The 16479-nt window shown below is 40.3% G+C and overlaps 1 protein-coding gene across 2 annotated transcripts in view; it reads right to left on the minus strand.

The window, feature by feature from the left end:
* Positions 1-287: 287 nt before the first annotated feature.
* The window catches only part of B3GALNT2 (beta-1,3-N-acetylgalactosaminyltransferase 2), a 28797-nt gene continuing 12605 nt past the window's right edge, over positions 288-16479 (minus strand). For both annotated transcript variants that reach the window (XM_032183788.1, XM_032183787.1), the window contains exons 4-12: positions 15879-16072; positions 14245-14340; positions 8571-8681; positions 7899-7977; positions 6837-7020; positions 5051-5176; positions 1553-1712; positions 1106-1162; positions 288-713 (exon numbers count right to left, since the gene is read on the minus strand). In XM_032183788.1, coding sequence (XP_032039679.1) covers positions 579-713; positions 1106-1162; positions 1553-1712; positions 5051-5176; positions 6837-7020; positions 7899-7977; positions 8571-8681; positions 14245-14340; positions 15879-16072 — 1142 coding nt within the window. In that variant the 3' untranslated portion in view covers positions 288-578. The remainder of the gene's footprint in view (positions 714-1105; positions 1163-1552; positions 1713-5050; positions 5177-6836; positions 7021-7898; positions 7978-8570; positions 8682-14244; positions 14341-15878; positions 16073-16479) is intronic.

The following is a 16479-nucleotide window of genomic DNA, read 5'->3' on the forward strand; positions in this document are numbered from 1 at the left end:
GCTAAGTTTGCAGTACTTCAAGATTTGGTATAAGCAAACTTTGATTTATTTTTTTAATATATATATATCTAAAATTATAATGGTATAAACAAACTAAACCTAACAAATCCCAAACCCTAGCTGTCCCAGCCCCTGCACAGATGAGAACAACCCCTCAAACTGCATGGAACCTGCTGCAGCAAGACTTACCAGACGCCCTGGTACTAAGCACAGCTCTCCAGTGGATCCTGGTACGGCTCTATACAGAGTTAAATCAGTAGTACTTCAATTTACAAAAGACAGGCTAGTTGGCATTCGTATGTGCATTTATTAATTACAAGTAGGTCTTTGACTTCATATAAAAAGGAAACTGTTTATCTTAAACATTTTGGTTTTTGTCAGATCAACATCTATACTATAGAAAATGAATAGTATCAGTCCACTTGTAATTATCAAAAGGGATGTGCAAATATTGTTACGCTTTAGTTGAAACCCAACATTAAAGGATACCTTAATATTCTGTATTATTCCAAGAAGGAATCCTGATGTACACTTTTCCATCCTTATTATATGCTACCCTGTTATCCAAGGCAAGTCCCTCATCTTTCCTCACATCTACAAGGATCTCCGCACAGCTCCTTTGCTCTCCAGAGCTCTCTCAGTTCCTGGGGAGAATACTGAGGGGAAGACAGCATACCACTCTCGCATGCCTTCTCACACAACCAGAGACTATCCTGTTAGAGAGACAGCAATTTCAATATTTCTTAGAAAGAATTCAGTGCTCAACAAACCTTATTTCCAAGAATCAGGTCTTCATTGTTTATGGCGATACATTTTGCACACGAAGGTCACCAACTAGAGGCCTAGAGGCAGACTTCCCTTTCTGAGCTGCTAGAGCTATTCAAAGAACTTGCAATTGGGGGATGGAGGATGGGTTTGTGGTTTTTTTGTTTGTTTGTTTGTTTGTTTTAAATACATTTTAGCAAGTGTTTTCTGTATTTTGATCCAATGGCTGTTTCAATTTTTGTAAAAAGCAAACTTTTTTGATCCCCCTATATTATTTATGCTACTTAGAGCAACAGTCATGATCTCTTCCCATAAGATTTGAAAATTTCTGCAGACTTACTTGGTATCGCTTGGGTCCTATAGCTGCCATCCAGATGCCCATGCTCACATCTTCACCCTGAGACAACACGTGGGAAAAAAAATAGGTATTAGCACCAGGAGAGCATGAAGCATGTGCCTGCAGTAAAAAGGGCACCTACAAAAAGCTATGCCTGAGTAGCTTACAGGTGTCCAATTAATTCTCCCCACCTTTTCTGTGGGGAAATTGTTGTCACGGGGCAGACAGTACTAAAACAAGATTACCACACCAGATTCTCAGTCCAAAACAGCTGTGATTTGAGCTGGAAGGGACACTAAGCACAGTGAGCAAAAGCACTGCAATAAGCTGAAGCATCAGCCAGGAGCCCCCAACACTCACACTCGGGCAGTGTTCTTTCCCACTCATCCAGTGCATGTGCTGCTCCCCAAAGCAGTTTAAGATAGAAGAACCGAATCAAAGCTGTAATACCTGGTAAGTCTTTAATCTTTCAGAGTTGCTTGCCAGCCACTGAACGATGTCTTTGGCGATGACATAGCCAGACCCACAAGCAAAGGCTGGATACGCAGGACTTGGGTACTCCAGCTCTTGCCACTTCCCAGTTCGATCAACTGCCCAGTTCAGTCTGAAACTGAAGAGCACGTTAGACCTGTGAGATGTTTGTACAACGACCCTCCGAGAAACCTATAAACACAGCTGCCCACTGAAGTATCAATAATAGCAAGCAGTACTAAGGGGAAGAAGTAGAAGGAGTTCAGATAGCCTCATTTCTCTCGAGCACATACCTAATCCAACACAACACCTGAAAGTGCAATTATTGTCTGGTTTTGATCTTGAGGAGGTTCTCAGAACAGAAACAAACACAACACTGACAGTCAGGTCTTTAACACATCTGCACCACTGCTGTGTTTCAGTCCAGGCAAGTGTGAACATCACTGTGTTGGTTCTCTGACAGCCACATCTGTGCCCAATCCCCTTTGGTTATAGCACCAGACAAAGGCAGTGCCCCCAGCAGGCACACACATACAGCAGTGTGACACAGCCCATCTTCCTGAGAAAACCTGGGGCTGCTTTAAACACAGGAAGCAAGACAAAGCACTGGATTTTGATCCACTACCAAGAATAGCCATGCTAGACCAAATTTCTACCTAGAAAACTTAGTCATGACTAGAGCAGATGAGACCATCTTATCTTTTGGAAAGGGATGCTAGGCCCAGCTTTATGTTCTCAATGCTGATTTGCTGTTGAAGCTTTCAGGGAGCCACCACCTTCTCAAGCTATTTTCCAAATGAAACTCAACTGAACAGATGTTCAACAAAGGCTGCCATCACTGAACTACAAACACCGTCCTGGCAGCTTCCTTCCCCAGGGAACGTTTTATTTACTATGAAATGCCTGCAGAAAGCCAGAAGCGTGGCCTGCACAGTCCCATCCCCAGACCGAGTGGCAGAAGTCTGGCACGCTGTCAGCACGCAGCCCTGCTGCCCCTGGCAGGTTGTGGTGTCTGCTTGTGCTGTCCAGGAACAGGCTGGCATCACGTTCCTCTTACCTTACAATCTAACTGCTGTAACTGTGTCGATGCAGCAGGTTCTCCCTGCTTTTTGCAAATGGGTTCAAGCACTGCTGAATTTAGTCGTGAGCATAAGCAGCTAAAACCTTTAGTAAGCTGTGAAGTACTGTCGCCTCAGAACCAGCCCCAACAGCGAGGAGTTCGGGTGGAGTGTCAGACCTGCTGTCAGACTGCACAGCACAGCTGAAGCTGACACGTTCAAACCCCCAGCAGGTAAGCCACAGCTGATGCCCAGATCTACTTCAGACTCTGCATCCTCCGCTCTGGCGAGTCACGGCAGGAGAGGTGCAGCCCCCTACAAGCCGAAGGGAACCTGCCTTGCCAATCACTTCATTCTTCCTGAGTGATTCCAGCTTTGTTCACTGTACCTCACGCTTGTCTTACCAGAAGACTGCAACCAGTAGAGAATTTATGCTGAATACATTACCTGTACAGAAAAGATTTTGTCCAACTCTTCCCCTCCCAGCATGACTCGTCTCTTCCTTTTAAGTGACCTAATAAAATGACTTGATACTTTAACACACTTTCTACAGCAAGACTCAGCAAATTTCTTTTTTCAGTCTGCAGAAGAAAACATTGTAAACCCTCCTAAATTCACATAATGGCTATTTGAAGGCAAGCCTACAACTCTGGTACTAGAGTATGAAACATGTTACACTCAACAGTGTATCTTACACCACAGGGAAAAGAGGACCATATTACAAATGAAACAGATCTTTGTGGAAATCTTCAGGTATCTGGAGTATTTGTGCCTAACTAAGGTCAAGAAAAAGTACCATTCTGAACTCGCATTGCTTTTTACAACATGGTGGATGAGCTGACTTCAGTGAATCACCTTGTAATTTACAGCATTCACATCGGACTCAGTCCCTTCAGAAACAGCTTGGTATTTTCTACCCGTATCATAAAATCTGGTCATTTGCAGACATGACAGGCAGAATTACCTGAATTACCTAGATTAGTCTTGTGACTGCAGCTTTAAAAGAACAGAAGAGCAGTAACTAAGAAAAGCATCTTCTAAGATGAGATGCAGTTCTGGAGTAGGATCCCCAGAGTATTTGTTTTCTAACCATGCAGTCCTGAAACACTCTAAATCAGCTAAAAAAGCTTTTTAAATGGTTATTTAAAAATAGTGAATAAAACCACCGCGCAATAGGAAGTGTCAGGCAAAAACGGACCATGAACTGACAGCACACAAGTACTGCTCCATGCAGTACTTGCAAGTGACCCAGCTCCCAGTTTCATTGGGATCTCATTGTCTCTACAAAGTGCCAGAGTAAGCTGGCAATTTCAGAATTCACAAGAACTCAGATCACTCTAAGAATGATAGGATTTACAAAGTATTAACAGATTAAAGAAACAGTGGGCAACAAATGAGACACTTATCTAAACTAGAGAGAGCTTAATAATGAGGACTAGGTGAAGAGTGCAAAGTTTGATTTCTCAGAGGAGCAGAAGGAAGGGACACCACCAATAAATCCACCTCAAGAGCCAGATACATTAACTGCTTTATCATCTGCTCAGGAAGTCAAGGGCTCCACACACCAGAAACAGTTCTATGAGAAGCCTAACAACGTTTAATTTTCACTTTCACCATTGTTCAAATCCGAAGATACAAGATGTCGCTCAGCTGAAAGGTAGGAGGGCTTGGGGGATTCCCTAAAGCCACTTAGAAGGCTCCTGTACACTCAGCTGGTACCCAGAAAGCTGAACAACCATCCAGAAATCTCTGGCCAAGAAGCAGGCCCATGGTAGGCAGCAATGCAAAGGGATGCACAGGTGGGACACTGAGGAGAAGGACAATCTCTTTGGTATCAGAACCTCGGGTCTTACAGCCAAAACCATGCTCCAGAAGAGATTTCCCTACAGCAGCTGGAACTTACAAGTTTCATCATTAATCAGACCCACCAGTTCAGACAGCAGAAAGATGGCCATGCCTGACATTCAGACTTGAAAATACTGTGCAGACTATAGTCAGTTTTGTTTCTCCCGTTTACCCCATTTCCCCAGGCATCCAGCCACATCATAGTGGCTTCAGAGAAAGTAATGTTGACAGTTTTAGCACTTGCTCACATTTTAACTTTCTCGTACTGCTGTAATACTTTTATTTACTTAAGTACCATGGCAAAGACATACACATACAACATATTTTAAAACTAGGTAAGGTACTCAGCAAGTTCACCCTAGAAGAGCCTTGTAGAGGCACCTTCCGGAACATCAATGTAAACTATTGATTTTTGCATTCTAAGATTCAAAGTGCTACATGTATCAAAGTCCTCTTTTCATAACTAACTTCCAAGTGCAAAAGATGGGAACCCACATAAGAAAGCCTTAAAGCAGTAAACCATTCACTAAAAACAGTTTCTCAAAAATAAACAACAACAACAAAAAAAACTTACTTTCCCCACCAAATGTTTGGCCTGTCCAGTTTCTTCTGCATTATCCTGTTAAAAACAGCCTCCAAATCTATGTAACAGTCATCATCCGTCTTCAGCAACAAATCAAAACTTGTTGTTTCAACTGTCCTGTAGCCAAAAAGAAAAGTGATAAGATGCTGAGCTGTAACGCCCATGGACTACAATTTTGTGACAAAACACTCCACAAGGGTTTTTAGGGAAGCAGAGTGGGAAGGAAGAGGTAAGGAAAGATATTGCCTCCCTCAACTTTTAAATGGTTTCCCTATTGACTAAGGCATAGCTACAGCTCCATCCTATGACAATCTCATAGCATGGATTTGTGTAAAAGCTGAAGAAACTTGCAGTTTTGTTCTCCAGGACAGATGGCAGATTTACTAATGAATCTCTCTTAAACAGTATTGACCTCAGAAGGACGTGAATGCCTGGTGATGATGGCAGCACAGCTGTTAAAAGCCAATGGCTACATGTTGGTAGTCTATTCCTCGGGAACAGACAGTTCAAGGGTAGTACAGCTGTAGGGGCTTATATGGAACATCTGTGGAAAAAAACTTGGTAGTAGGCTTCCTCAGGGAAGCACACTTCTAATATGGACAAAAGAAAAATTTATCTGTCTGAAATACTTTAATATCTGTCACTTGTAAAATAATCAAAGAAGCTCAAGATTCTAGGAATTATTATTATTCCTTGGTTTAATCAAACATTGTTTTAAAGGGCAATTTCTCTTAGCCAGAAAGGCATTTATTTTCCTTAAGCTTTTTATTACCAAATCCTGAAGATTTTGCTAACCTGTAAGAAATGATCACTAAGGTTTAAGTCTTGACATTTAAACTGCCTTTTTAGAATTGAAAGCATGTTTCAGTTTTCAATTACGTTCTTACCCATGAAATTTGTTAAGTAAATGTGTAATATTGCAAGCAACTAAAACTGTCAGCTATATTTCTTACTCTGTACCAATTAATCAAAGCGACTGTCTCAGAATAATGAGAATACCTGCAAATTAGAGGTGATAATTTACTAGATTCTCTGCAGATAACACAACGCAGTATGGAAATTCTCTCTCACCTTCCTTCCCACCTTTACACAAAAGCTCCCTCTATCCAGCACTGCTGAGGCCACAGCTGAAGGACTGCCTCCAGTTCTGGGCTCCTCAGTACAAGAGAGACACGGATATACTGGATGGAGAGAGTCTGGTAAATGGCCACTAGGATGATTTGGGGCTGGAGCACCTCTCCTACGAGGAAAGACAGAGCTGGGACTGTTCAGCCTGGAGAAGAGGAGGCTCGGGGGGATCACATCAACACCTACAAATACCTGAAGATAGGGTGTAAAAATCAACTGAGCCTGGCTACTTTCAGTGGTGTCCATTGACGCAACAACAGGCAATGGCCACAAACCAAAACACTAAGTTTACAAGCTGGCCAAAAGCCATCTTTTAGAAGACTAAAGCTGCTAGTTTTCAGTTAGAAACAAATTAAAAGAAATTCAAGGACACGTGACAATTTTGACACCTGGAATCTGAGAGCAGAAGTCTGTTTTGCCAGGTCAGACTTAATTGAGGCACCAAGGATGACCATCCAAGAAATACAGATCTCATTATTTTATTAATTAGATACACTATGTGCCCCAAAATTGTGAGGAACACAACTTAATGAAAGAAATCACATGACGTATGCATTTTGCAGAAGCTGTTGGATAATGTAACATGCCGGATTATCTTGCACTACAAACGACAACAATCGTAAGAGAAAATGCTGTCTTTCCAACTTACCATCGGTAGAAGTTCAGCAGTTTGGCTGGAACATTTCTGTAAGTGTCAATAACATCTACAAAAACAATATCATCGTAGGTACTGCTTTCTTCCTTCAGTAAAGTATCTTCTCTCGCAAGACTTTTTAAGTGACTTGTAAACCTTTCTGGGCGAGTATGGAGGCTTTTTAAAAGAGCATCACCTTCTGAAAGAAACAGCACCCATCATTAAACAAAGATGTGTATCTACATAATAGTTTACACATTTCTCTTGGATCATACACAATATACTGAAAAAACAAATCTGAAAAGGTGTTCGATGAAATTATGAAAATCCTACAATTAATTCACAAATTTATGAGGTCAAAAGTTGCAGAAAAAAACAGAAAATAAGTTTGCATAAGGTCTGATGCAGATTATATAGTCTTTATATACATATATATATTTATATATATATATTAAATATATATATATGTAGTCTTTAAAAAAAAAAGAAGTACTCCTTTTCAGTAACAAAACAACTTTATAAAATTGTTTAGTATAAAGAGCTGTCCACTCTTACCAGCAGATTAGAAAAGCTATTGTTATATAAAACCCAAAACAAACAAAAATATCTTGTTCTAAATATAACCACACTGGCATTGCCTTGGTATAGGTGGCCTCTGCTGAACTTCATCACATAACTGACTATGGGTAAAAGCTAAAAAGATCTTGCAAGAATATCAAACTTCTTGGTAAGAAGATGGTTTATGATACTGAAGAATTTTTCACAGAGAGGATGGATGGGCCTTAGCACCCCTCAGTGCTACACAAATGGCAAGATGACAGGACTGACTGCTCAATTATATCTGGGATATTATGGGATAAAAGTCAATTGGAGTGGCTAACAAAGGGCAAGCAGAGAAACCATATCACGACACTGACAATGGGCATTTAAAAAAATAGATTATTTTTAGCAGAAACGAACCTGAAGTTGATCAGGTTCATAGAGAGCATCAATTTTACCCTCAAAAAAAAGTATTTTAAAGTTCCTTTTTTTTTTTTTTTCCATAATGTCAAATGTGATAGTGTTTTGCAGACTTACCTTGAATAGTGTAGATAAAACCACCTGCTATACCCTCCACACCTTCTGTGAGTTCATGTGGCAATGACCCTTCCCCTGCCTGTTAAAGACAGATTAATGGAAAGAAATAATTTAGTTCATCTCTCATTACTGACCCATTTTCCTCTGACTTTAAGGTGTGAAGTTTTCTGGAAACTGAGAATAAAGTAAGTTGAAAGCAATTCTGGTTAACACCTGAGACTACATCATCTGTTTTTCCCTGTATAAATTCCAACCTGAATAATGAAAGACTAAGATTTTTAACTGTAATGTTTTGGGGCATTTTTGAAAGTTTCACTTAAAACTACTGGCACCATGAATACAAAACCACAGCAGCACTGCATACCTCAATTACACTAATTTCATCACCTAATAGAACTTTAAGAAAAAGTAGTTTTGGAGCTGAGAGCAAAATTTAAAGTTTTTCTGGCTAACCTACAACAGCACAGCGTATTTAAGTATCCAAACTTTTCACAGAAAAAAACAACAACACGCAGTCCTTTTCCCAGGCAGAGCAAAACTGTGCTCTGAGACCAGAGGAGAAGCCCAACTGAATTCATGTTTCATGGAGAAACACAGGAAAGCAAAATGCAAAATATGTGAGACTTCTGGGAAAAATGGAAACATGGTGGAAGGGAAGGTGAGCTGACTCACCGTAATGATCCTGAAAACACCCCCTCCATCATTCACCGTCACTTTGTGAAGGTTTCTTGAAACAAGACCCTGAAGATCCTGGCTTTCCCACACAATGGTGCCTTCAAAACTCTGTTAAGAGAGCATAATATTGTTACACAGGTATTTAAAAGACTTTAAAGGATGAAAATCAAACAGTTGTTGTTTTTTAAAATAATCAACTTCACAAAATGGATAGCTTCAACAAGCAACATGAATGTTTTACTTACAGTTCAAAAAAAGTCAGATGAAAGAAATACATCTGTGAAACTCAGTAACACTGTCGTGCTTTTAGGACTAATCATGAATCTGCATTAAGAACATTAAACTTTTAACAGGAATCTACTGTAAAAGCCTTTGGCTTTTTAACATCATTAAGATGGCATTCAAATGTGAACTGACTTTTTTTTTTTTTTTAAATCAAATACAGAATACTACATTACAAAAAGAATATGTTAAAATAGATTTGGAAATAAGTGCTGCTTTTTAGTTATCCGTCAAAAACAGAGATCATAGACACGGTCCTGACATCAGCAAAACTCAAAGGAAAACATTGTCACCTTTATCCTGATAAAGCTGCCACAAGCTACTGTAGGAGAGTCACAGAACTCTGGCCTCACATCTTGGCAGGTAGGGAAAGGAGAAAAACAAGTGAATCTAAAACTTTCCATTTTTAACTCTCAATTTGAGTTATATTACTGCATTTTCAAATGTATTTTTTCTTGCATTTAAAAGCATTTCATTTCAACTTGAAGCTAATCCCCCTAACAGTCCAACTATTACCTGTTTTATGTAAGACTTTTCTGAAAACCCCTGAGAACATGCAAAAGGACAAATGGTATGTTGAACAGCTAAGAACAGTGGTGGTAGTATTATATTTTTCTATTTTTTTTAAAGCAATTTCACCCTTATCAAGGGTGTATGGAGCAATTGTGGGGCTATTACACTCCTGGCTGCTAAATGAGTGCATTCACTTTCGTTTCTCCCAGTTTCACAGGAAAAACACTGTTAGATGGTGTGGACCTCAGAACAGAGAAATGACTTATCACAGAATCATGAGGGTTGGAAACAACCTCCAAGATCATCTGGTCCAACCATCGCCCTACCACCAATGTCACCCACTAAACCACATCCCTAAGCACCACGTTCAGCCTTTCCTTAAACCCCCCAGAGGGTTCGTGACGCCACCACCTCCCTGTGCAACCTGTCCCAGTGCCTGACTGCTCCTTCTGACAGAAATGTCTCCTCACTTCCAACCTGAACCTCCCCTGGTGCAACTCGAGGCCGTTCCCTCTAGTGCTGTCACTAGTTACCTGTGAGAAGAGGCCGGCCCCCAGCTCCCCACAGCTTCCTTTCAGGCAGTTGCAGAGAGCAATGAGGTCTCCCCTCAGCTTCCTCTTCTCCAGACTAAACAACCCCAGTTCCCTCAGCCGCTCCTCACAGGCCTTGTGCTCCAGGCCCCTCACCAGCTCTGTAGCCCTTCTCTGGACATGCTCCAGGGCCTCCATGTCCTTCTTGTAGTGAGAGCACAAATTCTTGTTTCAAGTATTTGTAGTTACATCTCCCTGATGCTGTTGGAAGTCTGTTTACTTGTACTAGCCTCTCAACTTTTTCCCATTTCAGCTTCCTTGTACTTCAGAAAACTTCTCCAGAAGCTCTTCAGTTACTAACCATGATGTCCAGCTTACAGTACAGCTCAATTCTTTGCTTTTCTCCAGAAGCAGGTCTTAACACATCTGCAGCAGTCTCGGTATTTAATTAGAGCTGCACATTTCAGAAGGTTCTCATCTATTATTTATAATGCCAGCTTTATAATAATGGAGCTAGTCAGTGTTTATTCAAGCCTGATTTGCATGTTCAGTATCTTCCCCTTACTTCTTTAATTACATCACAGAATGACAGAATGGCTCAGGTTGGAAGGACTTTAAAGTTCACCCACCTCCAACCCCTTTGCCCTTGGCAGGGACACCTCCCACCAGGTCAGGTTGCCCAAGGCCTCATCCAACCTGGTCTTGAACGCCTCCAGGGATGGGGCATCCACAGCTTCTCTGGGCAGCGTGTGCCAGGGCCTCACCACCCTGAGTGTAGAAATTCCACCTAACATCTAATCTAAATCTCCTCTCTTTCAGTTTAAAATCATCCTGCCTTGTCCTATCGCTATCTGCCCAAGCTCTTCCTCTTTTTTATAAGCCCCCTTTAAGTCCTGAAAAGCTGCCATGAGGTCTCCCTGGAGCCTTCTGTTCTTCAGGCTGAACACCCCCAGATCTCCAGGACTCTGTAGATTTCTTAGATCTGTGTCAGAATTCCTGAAGTTTTATTTTCCAAATGAGAAATAAGAGGTCTGTGTGTACTGTACGTTAACAAATGATGAAGAGGACCTCACCAAATGCCTGCTGTGTATTTGTGTTTCTGTAAGCAACAGCTGTAAATTATGGATTTAAAATTTTGTGCAATATCAAGCCCTAAGTCCGAGAAGTATTGAACTGTACCGAAGCAGGCTAGGAAGCAGTTGTTAACTTTAAATTATGTAATGGAATAAGCTACATTTTCAAGAACAAAGCCCCAAACAGAAAGACAGGCTTATTCGTATTTCTTCAAAAATATCTCTATGAGGGGATAAAACACCAGATTTAGAATAAAATCTAAGGTACGACTTCAAGGTACAGTAAAATGTAGTTCTGGCACTTGTTCCAGGAACACCAACAATTGGCTACAATCACAGTATCAAAGTGCTGTGATTAACAAAATAGAAAGCTGCACAGTGGTCAGGTAAGATGACAAGCTAGCAATTTGCCAGAGCGTGGGTTCAGGAAGATGTCATTTGTCATGAACAGCATTGCTATTGCAAGTGGACCACCACTGAGACTTTTTTTTTAGTGTCAGGACCCCTAAACACCCTGCACACTGAAAACCATACATACAATTTCTTTATCTGTAGTGGCTTTCATCTACCATTCTAACTTCTTTTTTATTCTTGCAGTAGAGACTGGGCTTTAATCCCACTTCTGTGTTTCTATAGACACAGCCTTTGTTAAGTTGTTTTAAGTAAGGCTGTAAGTCCCTTTGCTTTTCAGCAATCAGAAACATTAAAGTTCTTACCCCTGAGTATTACTGACACTGACTTCAAACATGTACCAAGAGTCTTAAACAGTTATTACCAGTGAACCCTGAATGCAAAGTGCTGTAAAGCTGCAAACTATCTTTACTTTCCAGGTTGAGAGACTTGTAAGCAAATTTTCTAATTACTTTAGCCTTCAGCTATTCTTACTCTAAGCTGTTTAATGGAAGCCGAGGACTAAAAATGCTGAAAGCAAAGCACTAGTGGCACACCTGAGACTACATCATCTGTTTTTCCCCATTTAAATTCCAACCCTGTTGCTGCCAGAACATGGCAGCAATTATGGTGAATACCGAACAGGTGTACTGACAAAATGCAGCCCTGCCAAACTCCCTTCCTAATGTTAAACAGTGCTGTCCTTTTTGTTTCTCCAACTACTCCCCATCAGTAGCACTGAACACATATGGCAGAGTCCCATTTTCACACAAGTGGCCTGTGGCTTTTTGTCAGCAAAAGTGCATCGCTAAGACTTGGCTGCAAGAGCCCCACGTATGAGGTTTAGTTATCTGCCGGTAGTTCTGCTCTTCTGTGCTTTCAGTCCTTGCAAAGCTGAGTGATCAATTCTGTCTTGGCAATCTGGCCTGCCAGATGCTTATTCTAATGCTGCGTTTCCCTCTCTTTCCCCCCGATGAGGAGAAAGAGAAGCACGTCAGCCAGAAGATGAATGAAGTACTTCAGCAGTCTGTACAAGCCATTACTTCGTGAAGGTGCAAGGGCAGAGAATAGATATTGTCTCAGAAACCATCTTTTGACAATTAAACTGTTCGCTAAATTTACTGCTCTCAAACAAGTAGGCAGGAACGTGTGGGCGTTCTATCTCTTCTGAATCATCTTGTATGCTTCAGCATCTTAAGTATCAGAGAAGACTACATGCTGTGCATAAACCCTATTAATCTACATTAGAAACATCATGTTATCCTGTAAGCATTCAGCGGATGACATATATCAGATTAAGGTTGCCCACACAAAGAAATATATGAATACTAATATCCCCTTTCTAAATGAAATACTTCCCATCTGCCTTTCATGAAAAATGCCATCCGTTATAGCTAAATTACAACTGCCTAGAATTTTAGTAACTCGCAACAAAGTCTCACAGGAAGAGACTTACATGTTATATTAGCAAGTTACTAAGAAAAGCAAAAAGTTAAAAAATTGTTTAAGATGACAAACCAATTAATCAGCTGCAGAGTTGCCTTAAGAAGAACTGGTTTCCAAATACAGTCATTTGCATAGAGCCAGGGGAATACATTGGAGACTAAACTGGCCCCAAATATCTTCCCCTTCCCTTCAGTCTCTCTCACTCCATTCTTTCATACAACATTTAATATCTTCAACAGTAAAACAACACAGGGCAAAGACAACTTACAGAAATAGCAGCAAATGCCCAGTAATTTGAATAATATTTAAATGAAGAGAAACAGCCTAAAATGGAAGCTGACATATTTAAAGAGGTATTGGGAGTCCATCAGGAAAAACTTGTACCTGAGAGCATCTACTGAACTGGAATTCTCATTCTGAGTCAACTTGTATTCTTTAAACCTTCACTGTAACAACATCAGGATTTTTTTTCCTACTTATATTCTCTTTCTTCCTGTTTAATAATTTTCCTTCCTAAGCAGCCACAATTGTAGCTCTATATCAAAACCCAACCCTAGGATTGTACCTCCAAAACGCAAAAAGGGTCAACCAACCAAAAAAAGCAAAATTTTATAGTCTGCCTTGATAGCTTAGCTAAGGGTTTCTAGGCAGGTTTCTCAGGACAATTGAAAATGCTAAAGCTGCCCAGAAAGCAGTATTTCCCCAAAGTTCTGAGCAGCTGTTGACAAGTTTTGAAACCCCAAATGTCAGCCTCTGTGACACATACTCCATCTGCTATTTTATACGTAGATCCTACCGAAGACCTCCTTGAAGCTTTCTTGCATGGCTCAATGAACAAACAATATCCCCACTGCTGCTGTCAGACATGGAAGAGCCAAAACTTCAGCAGTCCTAAGTATCTCAACTATGTGCATCTCAGCTATGACTATCCAACTCATACTGTCATTGCAATCATAGCGCACAATACGTTGCTGTTGTGTCCCAGGCACCAGAACCAGAATCCTCTTTTCCACCTGTTCTGTAGAAATCTGTGCCAGCCTACCCTCAATTATCTCTTGTACCAATGTCAGAAAAAGCAGGAGGCAGAAAGAAGCGTCCCATTCTCTGGTAAACTTTCCCACACAATCTAAGCAGGTACAATTTTCACTCAGAAACAAGAAAAAAAGTTTCCACAATACTGAAATTGCTACTAATTGCCAAGTTTTTTTTGTTTGTTTGTTTTTTAATCATGTTGTATTTTCACTTTTTTTTTTTTTTAAACTACTGGTGATGATGAGATGATGAAAGAAATTCTGGACTTCAGCATATCCCCCCAAAATACCACTCCAGAGGTTTTTGTTTTGCCTTTTTTCACTGCCTCAAGCAAAGGCCAGTTTCATCTGTCAGTCTCTCTGGCAGATTTAAAAGAACTGCAAGCACTTCTGATACTGCACATACCTCTGGCAAAATGAACTGCTCCACTGGCTTGTACCACAACCTATTCACTTGCACTCCACAGCTTGGTGGGCTAAAGCGGGCACTGAAGAGAGCTTCCTGTGAATAACAGCAACAAAAACACATCGCAAGGACTGTGAGATTATACAAATCTTGATCATCTCAGTTACAATGGAAACAGACGTATTGATTGTATAAAACTTACACGATTTTCTTCTCAAGACAGTCTCACAGACTGCACAAAATTCAGGTGTTGGGCTGAAATGGCGGAAGCAAGCAACGATGGAGCATGAGTACCAGTTCAGCTACAACCCAGCCAACACAGCACGTTATCTGGAAGACTCAGCATCCTAGATAACAGATTTTTTCATCTTCTGTCTATATAGCTGACTACTATTACATGCAACAGAGGATGCTGACCCCTAAAATTTAATTGTGACTATATTAAATAGGCCACCAAACAGCTCTTAGATGGTAACGTGAAATAAAGATACTGCACTGCCTGATTCCCAATCCGTAGAAAAGTGTCCAAGCTTTCCTAAGATCCTTATTTTTCACCTTCACTGTAAGCAATAAGCTAATGCAGATCAATTTATTGTTGTCAACATTTACTATTCTTCCATTTTGCAAACAAAAACCTGATTATAGTATACTTTCTTTTTCAATATAAAACTCACTCTTTAAATGTTCATCATAAAAGCCATACATCAGTATATTTTCTGTACTTAATAATTTACTTAAATTTAAAATTCTTTCTGTATTATTGTCAGAAGTCTTGACATTTGCCCATCGAGTTATTATAGGAGATAAATACAATATACTAAATACAATGAACACCACAGGATCACAGAACAGCTGAGGTGGGAAGGGTCCTCTAGAGCCCACCTGGTCCGAGATCACTGCTCAAGCAGGGCCACCCAGAGCAGGCTGCCCAGGACCACGCCCAGGTGGCTTTTGAATTTTTCCAAGGAGAGAGACTCCACAACCTCCCTGGGCAACCTATTCCAGAGCTCCATCACCTGCACACTAAAGAAGTGCTCCCTAATCGTGCTCAATCACCTTTTTCCCACCATGTTTTCATTCCACAAGCACTAATCTAGTCTATTAAACCCATAACTGAGATTGGGAGGGGGAGGAATTACCACTGAAGTTTGATTACTACCTGTAAAAAACAACAATTTCTAGAAAAGTCAAAATTTCTTGCCAGAGGACAGACAAGAAGAAAATTACAGCTATACTGCATCTCTTTGCCTCAAAGGCAATGTGTCTTTCTGGGAATGCCTTTTAAATATATTTAATAGTTTATTTTTTATTCCTTAATACCTATCAATATTTCAGAATCTCAAATGTAATCAAAATTGTATCTTTGAATTAGATATTAGTGTTCTTTCAAAAAGCATTTCAATTAATTCATAATACTTTGTCAACTTATTTTTTTTCTACCCATCTGGGACATATATAGCCGTGAAATAAGAATTTATGATGCAGCAGAAGAAAAACATAATTCATATGCTTGCCAGTTAAGTACTTCTCTTCTAAATCATCAACACAGCATGTTGCTTTCTGTAAGAATTTAATCCACAATAAAGAGACAACATGCCTTAGTTCACTCTCAAAAGATAACTACAATACTCTACCTCATGTTCTGCCTGGTACAGCTTGACGGTGATGTTCCTCTGGAATCCCACCCCATCAGCCTCATAAAATACCCCAAGACTGGTAATGACAATGGGGTAAAGTACACGAAAGTTCACACTGACAATTCTGTCCTCAGATAGCACAGAAGGTACGTCCTCAGGGAGACTGAATGCTTCAATTTCCTGATTCAAAGCTGTATGAAAAAAAGAAAATATAGAGATAATATGAGAAGATTTCATAGTTCTCGAACTGGACAAACAGAAATCACACTGAATACACACAAAGCATGCTGATTAATTAGCATGGCTGGCAAGTGCACAAGGACAACCAAATACTGGAGGAGAAGAAAAGACAACTGACTGCAGACTGCAGTAAGGAGAAACTCAAAGCAATGCAGCAGTCTGCAGGTTACCAGCAGTTGCAAGGCAATGCCTACATATCCACAGAGAAAAGACTAGGAACACAATAAATCCACAGAGTAAAGACAAAAATGCTATTTGATTGCATGAATATCTGCATATTAATATATTAAAACAACTACGTATCAAAATGGCATACACCTCCACCCTATTTGGCGGCCTGTTTTTTGGCACTATCCCC

The sequence above is a fragment of the Aythya fuligula genome, chromosome 3 (genome assembly GCF_009819795.1).
Source record: "Aythya fuligula isolate bAytFul2 chromosome 3, bAytFul2.pri, whole genome shotgun sequence".
Lineage (NCBI taxonomy): Eukaryota > Metazoa > Chordata > Aves > Anseriformes > Anatidae > Aythya > Aythya fuligula.